Source organism: Calidris pugnax, unplaced genomic scaffold, assembly GCF_001431845.1.
Source record: "Calidris pugnax isolate Ruff unplaced genomic scaffold, ASM143184v1 scaffold203, whole genome shotgun sequence".
Classification (NCBI taxonomy): Eukaryota; Metazoa; Chordata; class Aves; order Charadriiformes; family Scolopacidae; genus Calidris; species Calidris pugnax.
In genome coordinates this window covers 810,216-822,568 of record NW_015090928.1, presented here as the reverse complement: position 1 = coordinate 822,568, position 12,353 = coordinate 810,216, and the positions used below count along the sequence as shown (strand labels likewise).

At 42.2% G+C, this 12,353-nt stretch overlaps 1 protein-coding gene across 3 annotated transcripts in view; it reads left to right on the top strand.

The window, feature by feature from the left end:
* The window catches only part of FGD3 (FYVE, RhoGEF and PH domain containing 3), an 83,142-nt gene that overhangs the window by 59,021 nt on the left and 11,768 nt on the right, over positions 1 to 12,353 (top strand). For all 3 annotated transcript variants that reach the window (XR_001413089.1, XM_014951550.1, XM_014951551.1), the window contains exons 11-15: positions 169 to 261; positions 718 to 797; positions 1,253 to 1,283; positions 1,771 to 1,872; positions 6,401 to 6,463. Coding sequence is in view for 2 of the 3 variants with exons in the window: in XM_014951550.1 (XP_014807036.1) it covers positions 169 to 261; positions 718 to 797; positions 1,253 to 1,283; positions 1,771 to 1,872; positions 6,401 to 6,463 (369 nt within the window). In the remaining variant the exon portion in view is untranslated. The remainder of the gene's footprint in view (positions 1 to 168; positions 262 to 717; positions 798 to 1,252; positions 1,284 to 1,770; positions 1,873 to 6,400; positions 6,464 to 12,353) is intronic.

Sequence of the window (12,353 nt, the reverse complement as noted above, 5' to 3'; positions counted from 1 at the left end):
CAAGTTATCGCAGTTGCTGTTGTGATGGCCGTGGTGGCCAAGGCCAAGGCCGGGCAGGAGCGGGGGGGGGGGGGGGGCAAACCAGGGAGAGCACACCACCACACACTGTCAAAACACAGGCTCTGTCTAGGATGTAATCCCTCAACTTAACCTCTGCCCTTGTTGCAGTTTAACAGCATGGTGCTGTACTGTGTGCCAAAGCTGCGGCTGATAGGCCAGAAGTTCAGCGTTAGAGAGAAGATGGACATCGCGGGACTGCAGGTTTGCATCTCTTCTTTTCCCCCGTTTTAATGCTTCCCCACTCGGTAATGTCGAGTCCTCTCTGAGTCCAAAAAATATGACAATATATGTATGTAGAAATATAATAACCTTCTAAAATCCAGCTTTACATCTCGTTTTTTGGAATTACTATGAGGTGATCATCCAAAGGTGGGTAAGAAAATGTACCTGCTGTGATGGAAAGCCTTCCCTTGTCACCTAGCCAGCACAGGAGCCTTTTCCCCTACTGATGAAGGGGGCTGGTTGGTGACACAGATTCCGAAGTTTTGTAGCAAGACAAGTAATTATGAAAACAATCATTTGGTTTTTCTACCTCTGTACTGTATTCTGAGTGATCCTTTCAACCAAGTGTTTCAAAGAAAGAATATATCTGTAAGCCATTAAAAATGATTGAAAGGCAATGGAGACTAGGAAGAAACTGACGTGTTCTTTTTACAGGTCCAAGAAATTGCCAAGCAAAATGTGACTCATACATTTTCAATAACAGGAAAAAAGAGATCACTGGAACTACAAGCCAGGTACGGTGCATGTTCGGTCATTTAAGGTCTGTGAATATTTATGTAGACATTTATGATCTAGGGGATATGGCTGTGCTAGAACAATATAGCTTTAAACCGGGAGATGAGCATCAGAGATGCATAACTTACACTTGCAAGAGAATACACTGGTCCTAAGTCAGTCTTAGTGCTATTTTGATTTGCTGTATTGAATGCTTATGTTATTTATAGTAGTGCTTATAGATGTTTTTGGCCTTCGGTAATAATTGAGGGTAACATTATTAATAATGTATAGTAGTGCTTATAGATGTTTTTGGCCTTTGGTAATAATTGAGGGTCACATTATTAATAATTATTTACAAAATAGTGGATAGCAAAGATAAAATCTTGATGGACATAAAGCTGTGACTTGAATTTACTGAAAATATTGGAAGTAGAATCATGATGTTTTCTGTATTTTTCTTTTGTTTTAACAGGACAGAAGAGGAGAAGAGGGAATGGATTCAGGTTAATACCAAACCATTATGATATGGCTGGAAGCCATGCAGTCAGCACCTTCAGATTTTAAAATTAGCTTTTGGGGGTTCCGAATGAAGGTGGCCGGCTGGGGAAGCTGGTAGCCCGGGCTAGCCAAGCTGCTTGTGGAGAGCTGTGGAGCCACAGCCAAGGTCCCGGTGCTGACCCACCATCTCCAGGCAGCACACGGGGCTTCCAGGGGGTTCTCCTTCCCTGCAGAGACTGAGGAGCTGGAGATGAGCCTTGTATATTCTTGCAGTCTGACTTGTAGAGACACTGTCTGATAGCAGGCCTCTTTTTTTAACATAAAGAGTAGTGAGTTAGCACTACTTATAGTTACTAAGGGGTTTAAGTTGCCATTTCATTTATGCAAGTCTGTTTTTCACGAAAATGATAATCCTAACCATTTTCCTGTGAGAGAATTTTTCAAAGGCTCCTTTTGTGACGCTTCTCATCTTTGGTGGAATTTTTGTCTCAGGTCATTCAAGCAACGATTGAAAAGCACAAACAGAACAGTGAGACATTTAGAGCTTTCAATAGCTCGTTTTCTCAAGAGGAGGAGCATCTTCCTGATTCCTCAGTAAGTTTGAGTGCTTAATTCTCCTTCTTGGCTATAACAGTTTTACCAGCAGTTAAACTGGACTTACACAGCTAACTTTAAAATAGCGTAGTCTTGTTCTTGATTCTTATATTGCACTTCAGTGCAGTCCAGCTCCATTTCTCTGGCTCTCAACTGCATATCAGTCATAGCTACTCAACCATGGAGGTATGGAATAAATTACCCAGGGTAATTCAGAGCAAGAGACCTATCAGTCATGTTTTCCAGACTAGTGGCTCATTTAGCATAACAGATGTAATTCTTCAATGTTATGAGTGGTTGGCTGTCTGGAATGATGTTTGTGTGCCTGGGAGATTTTGTTCATTACCTTTCCCCATCTTCTGCGAGATGCGTTTTGGGATCGTTGTCTTTTTTTTCTTATTTTCTTCTTATTACTATTTTAAAAGTTTTGAAGAGTTGAAAGGGAATTGATGCCTTTTAAAAGGATCTTAAAAATACTGTCTTACAGATAACAAATATATTTCAAAAAGAATACCCTTCAACTAAATATGCAAAATAGTCTTGAAAGTTTGTTCTGTTTCTGTACAACTGTAATGTATTACTCTGTGCTGTGTTTGCTAGGAATTTTGTTTTGGAAGTATTCATGTGAGGTTAATAACAATTATCCTCCTTGAAAACGATGCCGATAACCTTAACCACAATCATTTGCAACAGGCTAAAGAGGAGAGGCTCTGCGAGAGGGAAATTTTTAGGAATTTTGTACAGAGCTCGCTGTGTGTAGATGATGGCGGTGATCTCGGAAGCACAGTCTGCAGAGATTAAACTTGGGGATCTTTTATCTTCCTCCCCCCTGACCTCCTAAATTTTTTTTTTTTGGTACCTAACCATTTTTGAATCTATCCTTTCCCAGATCTGATTTGGTGACTCAATAATGCTGAATTTTTATCTGACTGATTTCCCAGGGGGCTCAGGAGAGATGTTAGATATTCCTTTCATTCCAGCATTAATCACAGCCTGACAGCGATCTTCGCAGACCTCCGCAGAGTCTAGGATCCCATTGCTGATAGCAGCCAGGAATGAGCCCTTTTCAGAATGTGGTATAGCTTCCTGATCACGAGCTATTAATCAGCTAAAAATACTTGGAAAAATGGGAAAACAATCAATTTGTGCTTATATTTTTCAGTTAACGCAAAGCTGCCGTCAAAACCAGGATGCTTGGATGGAAAAATTCTTTTGCTAATAAGCAAGCTAATAAGCACACTTCTCTCTATCTAATTAAGACACAGTGTCTGTTCAACTTCATTATTATTATCCTGCTTTGTAAATTCCATTTTATTTTTCTTCTGTATTAATGGTGTAGCCACATGTTTATACTCTACTGGTTCATAAAAGTCAAGCAGAGCAGAAGTCTGGTTTATCTCCTGGCTGTGATATTAATGCAATATGCACCTTAATTTCTTTTATGCCAGAATGCTAACCTGCATTTTTAGGAGGTTAGTTTATCTGAATAATCAGCTTTGAAAACCGATGTCACGGCTAAATGTGGCAGAAATTGCTGTCAGTTATAAAATGTTGAAGGTAGTTCCGTAAAGAAAACTGGCCAAATACTGAGAACATTCTTAGCAGCAATGCGCTGCTGTAGGCAGCATCCACCATACATATCTCGTCATCGTTGTGGAATACTGGGCAGCGTGCTTTAGGGGAAAAAATGACAATAATCTTCCTTTTTTCCTCTCATGATTCAAGAAATAGATATGCGCTCAGGATATAATTCTTCCGGCCTGGATTTGTAACAGTTACGAGAAATTGGACTCTGGTTCTAATAAGCCTGTAGAAAAAGAGCCAAATAACTTTTCTCCCGTCCTTGGTGATATATTTGATATGTTACAGGGCCTGTGATTGATTTCAGGTGCATGACCACTGTGTGCCTTTGCACGCAATTCCTACCATGCTTTTCTTTTCCCTGCTGATTTACATGAGCTCGTACAAGCATTGAGGGTCGATCTTCAGCCTGTAATTTGCCTACAGAACACTTGCGGTTTCTTGGAGGTGCAGAGATCTGACATTTGACCTGATTCTTAAGATTATGCCTGAGCCATAATCTACAGCATTAATAAACTGTAACCTGTCAGGAGGTGGGTATTCAGAGTCCTTGCCAGTCAGTTCTCTGCAGGGTGACAGTAGCAGTGGTCGTTCAAAGAAGTCTTTTCAGAAAGCTTCAGGGTCCCTTTGTGGCTTAGTTCCTTCAGAAAGAAGATGCTCATTTCCTTGCTTTCCATTTTCATCTGCAGCATTTCAAGGCTATGTGAAGGGTTTTTTTTTTTAAGCCATCTAAAAATCACAGAATCACAGAATGAAATGGGGCTGGAAGGGACCTCTGGAGATCATGTAGTCCAACCCCCTGCCAGAGGCATTGATCAGATCCCCCCTCAGCCTTCTCCACACTACAAAGACCCAAGTTCCTCAGCCTCTCCTCATAAGGGAGATGCTCCAGGCCCTTAATCATCTTTGTGGCCCTCTGCTGTCCCCTCTCCAGCAGTTCCCTGTCCTTCTTGAACTGGGGAGCTCAGAACTGGACCCAGTGCTCCAGATGGGGCCTCCCCAGGGCAGAGCAGAGGGGCAGGATGACCTCCCTCCACCTGCTGCTCACACTCTTCCTGATGCTCCCCAGGATGCCCTTGGCCTTCTTGGCCACAAGAGCACGCTGTTGGCTCATGGTCATCTTACTGTCCACCAGGACTCCCAGGTCTTTCTCCTCAGAGCTGCTCTCCAGCAGGTCAGCCCCAACCTGTCCTGGTGCAGGGGGTTATTCCTCCCCAGGTGCAGCACCCTGTGCTTGCCTTTGTTGAAGTTCATCAGGTTCCTCTCTGCCCAGCTCTCCAGCCTGTACAGGTCAAAAATGTTCGCAAGGAAAAGGCTCTCTTTCACCACAGCTTGATCTCGGAAGAGTTGGAAACTTGTGGTGTGGGGAAGGACGCCAGTTTGTGCATTATGAGAAGGCTGGCAAGGAAAAGTGCCACAGAGAGCTGAGCTCTGCAGAAGTGGCATCCCTAGGATTTGAGAGTTGGGAGGGCTTCTGTTAGTTAAATCATGATTTTCAGATCCTGTTAAATCATCAGTATTTCCCACCCTTGTTTTCTGTTCCTCCCCCTAGCACTGGGGTAGTACTGACAAACTCGTGAATAACTGTCTTCCTCCATACCAGGTCTTACACACTTTCTGTGGCAGTGGTAGCATAAGGGGGAGAAATCTTTTTCATGTTAAGAGTAGAGAGTATTTGATTTTTAGTCTATTATTCCAAATGAATATTAAAAGGTCATGGGGATCCAAACAGGCAACTAGGCAACTGTGCTCTTTTCCCTAAACTTGCTGGGGTTTTTCTTGTTCTCTCCTTTAGAACCTATTTTCTCTCTGCCTTTTCCATTTCCTTTCCCAAGTCCCATGTTGCAGCACACAGATGTCCTTTAGTGAGGCAGAGGAGTCTGAACACCTGGGCTGATGAGGATTCCAGTGGAAAGAAGCCCTTTTCCATGGGAGGAGAACAGATGATGTGGAGACATTGGGGTTGCTGGGCTTTTAAGAGGCAGAAATGGTTGGCTGGAGTTGGGTACATGATGCTTCCCTTTAATGAAGCTGCATTCCCTCGGGGAGGCACAGCCCTAGCCCCAGGGGACGTATATTCTCATTTGCTTGTTTTCTAGAGTCGATTGTACTAGTGTATAAACAGATACAGCTAGGTATCAGAATGAATAGCTCTTCAATTCGGAGGCTTACTCAAGGATACAGTTCGGGCTGTTTCTAACAGCGGAGATTAAACCTCTTTGCTTCAAATGGAATGAAGCTAGAGTGTAGAAATGCACTGGAGATTTGGATGATTTCAAAATACGAGATGATGTCTAATTGCCAAAGGAAGAGTGTTCTATGAGAATAACAGGAGAATTTATCGTGAAGAGGCTGACATTTTGAGAACCCCCTGTGAACTAGCAAACTCCCTGTAAATTAATGACAGATTAGATGGTTTTTCCTTTTAGGATGTAGCCTGTGATTTTATTGCATATAAGCTTGTTATTTGTCCTCTATATGTATTGAATATGTATAGTATTGAATACATATAGATGTAGGTTTGCATTTATTAAGAGACTAAGAGATGTATTGCAATTAAGAAAAACAGTATAATTTGAAAGACATAAATATTCTTTCTCCTCAGAATCCACTGGCTACACAGAACGCTCGCTCCTTTGCCTTACAGGACTCTGAGGGAGCGGGGTCATTCAGAAGCTGGGGGTTTGCTTTCTGCAGAGCGGTGGCCATGGGCACACGTGGCAGCAAGGAACAGGCTTGGCCACCCAGCACCAGCTGTAAAGTCCCTGCTCCGTAGCCAACCCCGTATTTGAGAGTGGCTGAGTACATGTGCAGTTAAAGGATATTCACAAGCAAATAGTTGAGGGGCTAAAAGCCAAAGACCCTGTGTTTTCTTTTTCAATATGTTAATATATTCTTAGGAAGAATGCCCATGCTGAAATTGTTGTGTGTCACTCTGTTCCCTCAGATGGCCAGCACCAGCTCGGTGGAGTCGATGCCAGGAGCAGATGGTGCTGGTGCCTTTGGAGGGGTAAGTCACTTGAAGCTAATACTTTCGATAGCTCAAGGTGAGGGATGTGGAGGGGGTGTTTCTTTTGTAGCGGGGAAAAAAAAATCAGAGCTACTTTAATATATTGGCATACTGTCTGCTCTCTGTCGCTGCAAATGTGCTGTCCTCAACTTCTGGGCTAAGGTGCACCCACAGCTACTGGTGGAGTTTGCACCATCGGGAAATTTCCATCCTCCTGTTCCAGATACGTGTGGCACGTGCGTGTGAACCCAGTGAGGGGGAACCTAGCTGGAGGGAAGTTGATTGGTACATTGGTAGCACTGGAGGGTTTTATTGTGGGCTTTTTTTGTTAGTTTCTAAATTCTGATGGGGAGCTGCACTGCAGGGAGGAGGGCAAAGAGAGGCAAGGAAATCTGGCAGGTTAATACTGTCCTGTTGTGTAACTCAGGGTTTCAGCTCCAGAACCAAATTTTGATTAACACTTCTTGCATCATGTGCTTTTGATCTTTCTGCTGATACAGAGGATGCTAGTACTTTCGTACATCTCTGGCCTGTAAGTGATTGGCTGCTGCAAAAGCAAAATATACTTATATTTTTCATTTTGCTTTGTACAGCATCTGTGAGTGATTGGCTGCTGCAAAAGCAAAATATACTTTTAAAGATATTTTTCATTTTGCTTTGTACAGCGTCTGTGACTGCTGCTGAGCCAAAAGCAGATGTTTTGAGTGCTTAATAAGGTCTATTTTTTAGCATTCTTATCTCTCCCTTCCAAAACGTCATCAGAGAGTAACAGATTTTCAGGAAATGCCTTAGGGTCAGCTGAGTTTACTGAAAAAGCCCCAACAAGAAGTAACAACCAAAAAAACCCCTATCTGCTGAGACATACTATAGCACATCACCTATCCAAACAAGAGCTCATTAAAAATAAGTGTTTGTAATTAATGTCCTCCTTGCTGTTTATTGTTTGTTCACACTTCATATTTTCCCTAAGCAATTTTTTATTTATTTGTAGTCAGTTTTGCGATTAGTGCCCCTGTTCCTTGAGTTACAGATGCTATAGTGAGCTGGGTGCTTAATGAAAAAGGTACTCTATATAGTAGTTTTTTAAAAAAAAACATAAAATTTCTGTTGGTCTTAAGTTTCTTAGGGAAATGTAAATTTTAGTTGTAATTAAATAAAAAATGGGATCTTTTTAGTTGATTCTAAATGGTTGTGTCAGTGATTTGCATCTTGAAACATTAAGTAATTTTCCTTAAGTATTTAAAGAAAAATTTAACTCCTGAGATAGGTAGAAAAAAATATGGAGATGATTAAAAACACAAAGCTAAAAATATCCAAAATTATGTATTGTTGATTCTGGGATCTCATTCTGCTTTACTGTAGCAAACGTATAACATCAGCGTGAGCAATGAATTCAGACATTAGCTGCAGCTTTAGAAAATATTAATTTTTAGTGATGACATCCCTTTAGAAACATCTCAGTCAGTGCCTGACAGCGACATCCCTTTAGAAACATCTCAGTCAGTGCATGAGCAAGTACGTTCTGTGCCTGACAGGTTCCCCGTGCGAACCACTGGGTGGTGGTGGTGGTCAGCAGACGTCCCTCTCCTTCCTCTGGGGCTTCCAGTCTGCTGAGGAGGCTGCTGGGGTTTTGCTGGGTGCCCTTGGCATCGCCAGGGAGGGGAGAGCTGAGGCAGGGAGGTAACTCTGCTGCACTGCACTCCCAGCACAGTTCACACAGTTTCTGCTAAACCTTCCACATCCATGTGGAAAGGACAAGGCAGCGAGAGATTGTCCTGCATGTAATCATGCATATAATGACACTGTCATTTACAGAAACAAACTAAATCATTTCGCTGCATTGCAAAGTGCAAAATACGCTCCATAATTTAAATTATTTCTCACTGATACTCAGCATTTCCAAAAGCACCTGCTGATGTTTTGCCCCACTGCAGATGTCTCCAAATACGTAATTTGTAAATGGAAAATATGCAGTTGTATAAGCCTAATGAGAAGAAAAAGATTTAAAACTGCTTTGTTGCTCATGCCTTTGCCTATATCAGACTCTCATCAGGCTGTGTATCTATTGCATTGAGGCTTAATGTCTACCTGCTGGCCCAGACAGAGCAAGATATAAAGTAAGTAATAAGTAAGAGAACAACAGTCTCCCGAGCCCGTTGGTTTTCTTTCTCTTCAGTGTTTCTTCCCTGCTTTTCAGAAGCAAATGGAGGCTCCAGTGGTTCTCTAATGATGCGACGTCTGCGTTCCTCCGTGCTCCAGCCACAGGCCTTCACCTTGCAGTCGCTTAGCTCTAGGCATGAGTTATACTTCTCACTGGGGTGTATGTTCTTTTTCCACCAAAATTTTAAAGTTGGAGGAAACGGTCAAGATTTAGAGAGTTAAATGCTGCTGTACAGTAAAAGCAAATCAGTGGTCAAAACAGCCCAGTCCGAAAGAATTTATTGTAGATCCTGGCTCTGAACAGACTTTATGCGTTTGTTTTTTCCTGTCAGACTCACCAGCTTCAAAACAGAGCTGGGCACACCAAGAAGGATGAGAAATATGACAATTACTCAAGTGCATTAGTATCACGATACTCCAGCTGAAACTAGGGCACTTTATATTAGCTTCCCTCTTAACATACATCAAGAGTAAATAATGTAGCTTGTGTAATAAAGGCCATGGTTGCAAAATTACCATTAAATTTATCTTTGATGAACAAAGTTTGCAAATTACAATGCATGTCCTTGTTTTCTACAAAACCCTCTCTGTTCTGACGGTGTACAGTTAAGGCATATAGCTGAGGTCAACTTCCTGAGCCATCAGCAGCCCATGCAGCAAAGTCTCATAGTTTTCACAGGGATGGAAAGCAAAGTGCTTCTTAATTCTTTCCCAGTGTCAGCAGTTAAATAACATAATACTGGATAAGGCTTTCTTCTATAATGGCTCATTGCAATTTGCCAAGTTTTAAAGAAAATACATTTTCGTTTTTATAATCTTTTCTACAGCTGCAATACAGTGTTTCAAACTCCTGTGTTCTCACTGTTTTCTCATAATGTTGAAAGATACTACAAAACATTGCTGATACCCATCAAACACTCTTTATACAGGGACTTTTTAGATTAGTGAAGTTAGTATTAAATGCATGTTGTGTGCTAAAGCGCAAGTTAAAATATAATGGTCTAAAATAAATATAATGGTCTAAAATAAAAGCTCGTGCGTAGCTGTTCTGATAGATCTTGCCCCTTTTAATACCCTTCCTGCTTTCTTTCCTTTGCCAAATATGTGTGTGATGTATTTCTGAAAGTGAACACTGTCCAGACTGTTTTCACGTTGAGGAGGAAGTCAAATGCGAGATCCATTAGAGGAAGTATTCAACTTGAGTCCTGTCTGTGTTATAGAAACATGCATGTGGGGGAAGATGGATATTCCTATTGAAGTACAAATTGAATTTACCAATTTCTGCATGAAGCAGTCCATTCAGTTCATGCTAGAGGAACTTCAGCATTTTTTCTATGCAGGCATGTGTAGTTATCGATTGAAAGTCAAAACCGGATTTGTTTAGCGTTCGTCAAGATTATTGTCCAGTCGCAGCTCACAAGGCTAAATGTTGCCTTCATTTATGCTCTTGCAATTTCAGTAACACTAGTGAAATTGTTGTTAACAATTAACAAGAATCATAAGGCTTTTTATGTTATATGCAAATTTTAACTGTTAAGAAGAGAAAAATTCAGGTTGCCCAGTGAGGAAATGCTCTGAACTGACAACTTAGGGGGAATCCATCCCTAGCCAGCGGGAGGAAAAGCAGTCTTCTGAAGCATTAGCATCAAAATTAGAGGGAGAAATGGCTCACAGTAGCCAATATGTGCGATACAAATAAAAGAAAAAATCTGTAGATTGCTGCAGATCAGTAAAAGCTTTTTGAATCGCCTTAATTATACTTGGATGGGTCTGACAGTGTCTGAGAGGAAGGGTTTTGCCAGTGATTCATCCAAGGCATTGTTTGGTTGGTGTAATTCAATGTCGAACTGGTTACATCTGGTTCTTCACAAGAAAAGTGAAATACTGCACTCTGCGTATGTGTGGGGGAGGATTTGGGTCTGCAGGCGTTCTGTTTTGCTGAGCAACCAATTCGTGCATTTATGGGGTTACAGTGTTGTTCCCGAATGGGCAAATCCGCACGGCTGCGTTTCACCAAGCTGAATTGCAGAGCATCCTCTGTACTCGTATACAAGTTTGAAACATTGCTATTGCAGCTATAGAAAAGATAATAAAAATGAAAAGATCCAATCCAATTAGAGGTAATTAGTTGTGGTTTTGTTGTGTAATGCCGTTACAAGGCAGGACGGTTTCAATAGCGCCACTAAAGACAGTGCTTTCCTCTGTAGCCAGGGAATGGCAGGGCAGAGACTCAGGGAGGCTGAAAAATGGGGGAGTGGTGTCAGCTTATACAATTTTATTTTTTTATTTATTCCTTCTTAAAATTGCCTGCAAACCTATATTAGTGACTTCTTCAGGTTGATCGTAACCACTAAGGTGAGGCCATAGGGGAAATGGTAGAATGTCCCTAGCGCTGGTGAGGCCTGCAATCAGTAGGCAGCCTCTGCCAGTTGACACTGCTGCTGCCTTTCCTCCCGCCCCTGCGTGCCCACATCCTTGGTTAAAGAAAGCCTTGGAAGAGGAGGACATTTTTTGAGCCAACTGTTCTCTCTCAAGCGGTTGTGACTTTAGTATGCACGGGTGGCCTGAAGGGAAGGGGGGTTGTCAAGGAGGCCAGAATCTGTGACCCACAATGGGCCTGATCTTCACCTGGGTGATTTTCAGAAAAAATGTAAAATACCTCTGCTCTTTTAATTCAGAGGAGATGTTTCTTCTCCTGGTAGTTTGTTGAATGATGTTGTCAAGCAAACAAAAACGAAGAGAGTTATCAAACGCCTTCTCATGAAAGCTGTGCTGGAGGAAGATGATGGAGCCACCTCTTTCGGGCTGGGATCTCCATGTGGACAGTGCCTGGCTGCGGTACCCCAGGCTTGCCCCCAGGGAGCTGCTGTTCACTGGCACATCGCCATCCTGACTGGGAAGGAGAAATAGTATTTATTTACTTATTTATTTAAAAAAGAAAACAAAACAGGGGATCTATTTGAGGTTCTGTGTGAAGCTGTATTTTTACGAACTGCACATTTTCATGTTAATGTTCTTCGGTTTATCAGAAAGTTGGACAATTGGGCTTAATTATACCAAGTGACTTTGTGTACCAACTTAGGTGCTTAGCTTAAGAGGCTAAACTTGCTTGGTTATCTAGACAGCTGATGGAATGCCTCTTCTTCCAAGAGCAGTTGATAGCAGGTCCCTGGTGTAGGTGTCCTGGCTTCCTGAGGAGCTTTATGTTTTGTCATGAGCTGGGAGAAGCCTAAGGAGTCTCCTACTACACATTTGACGTTGGGTGGTGCAAAAATCCACTGCCAGCACTGTTCACTTCTTCAGTCAAGTCATTTTTCCCAAAACCTTCTCATCTCCTCCCCATCAAGAGAAGAGTTCACAACGCACTCACAAAGTCAACAACGTTTACCTTAGCCAGGTCCTGCTGCAGCAGGGAGGAGGATGATTGCGGGAAGGAAAGCTCTTCTGGACCAGCCCACATTGCCAGTTCCTCCTCCTCCTTGCCAAAAGACAGGGAGATGAGGTTTCTCAGTGTCTGTAAGGGCACCAGAGGGCAGGGGGACTTGAAGAATTGGCTCCAGCAGTGTGAGGTCATGTAATGCCACACCAGAAACACCCGAAGGCTGAGCCAGCCATAGGTCATTGACAGAGTTGATGGGAATTCTTTTCTAAAATGGTGTGAAACCCAAAGAGAATCTTTCTCAGTAGGAGAACTCTATGGAATGTTTTGCAGTTTTTTTTTTCTTTAAAA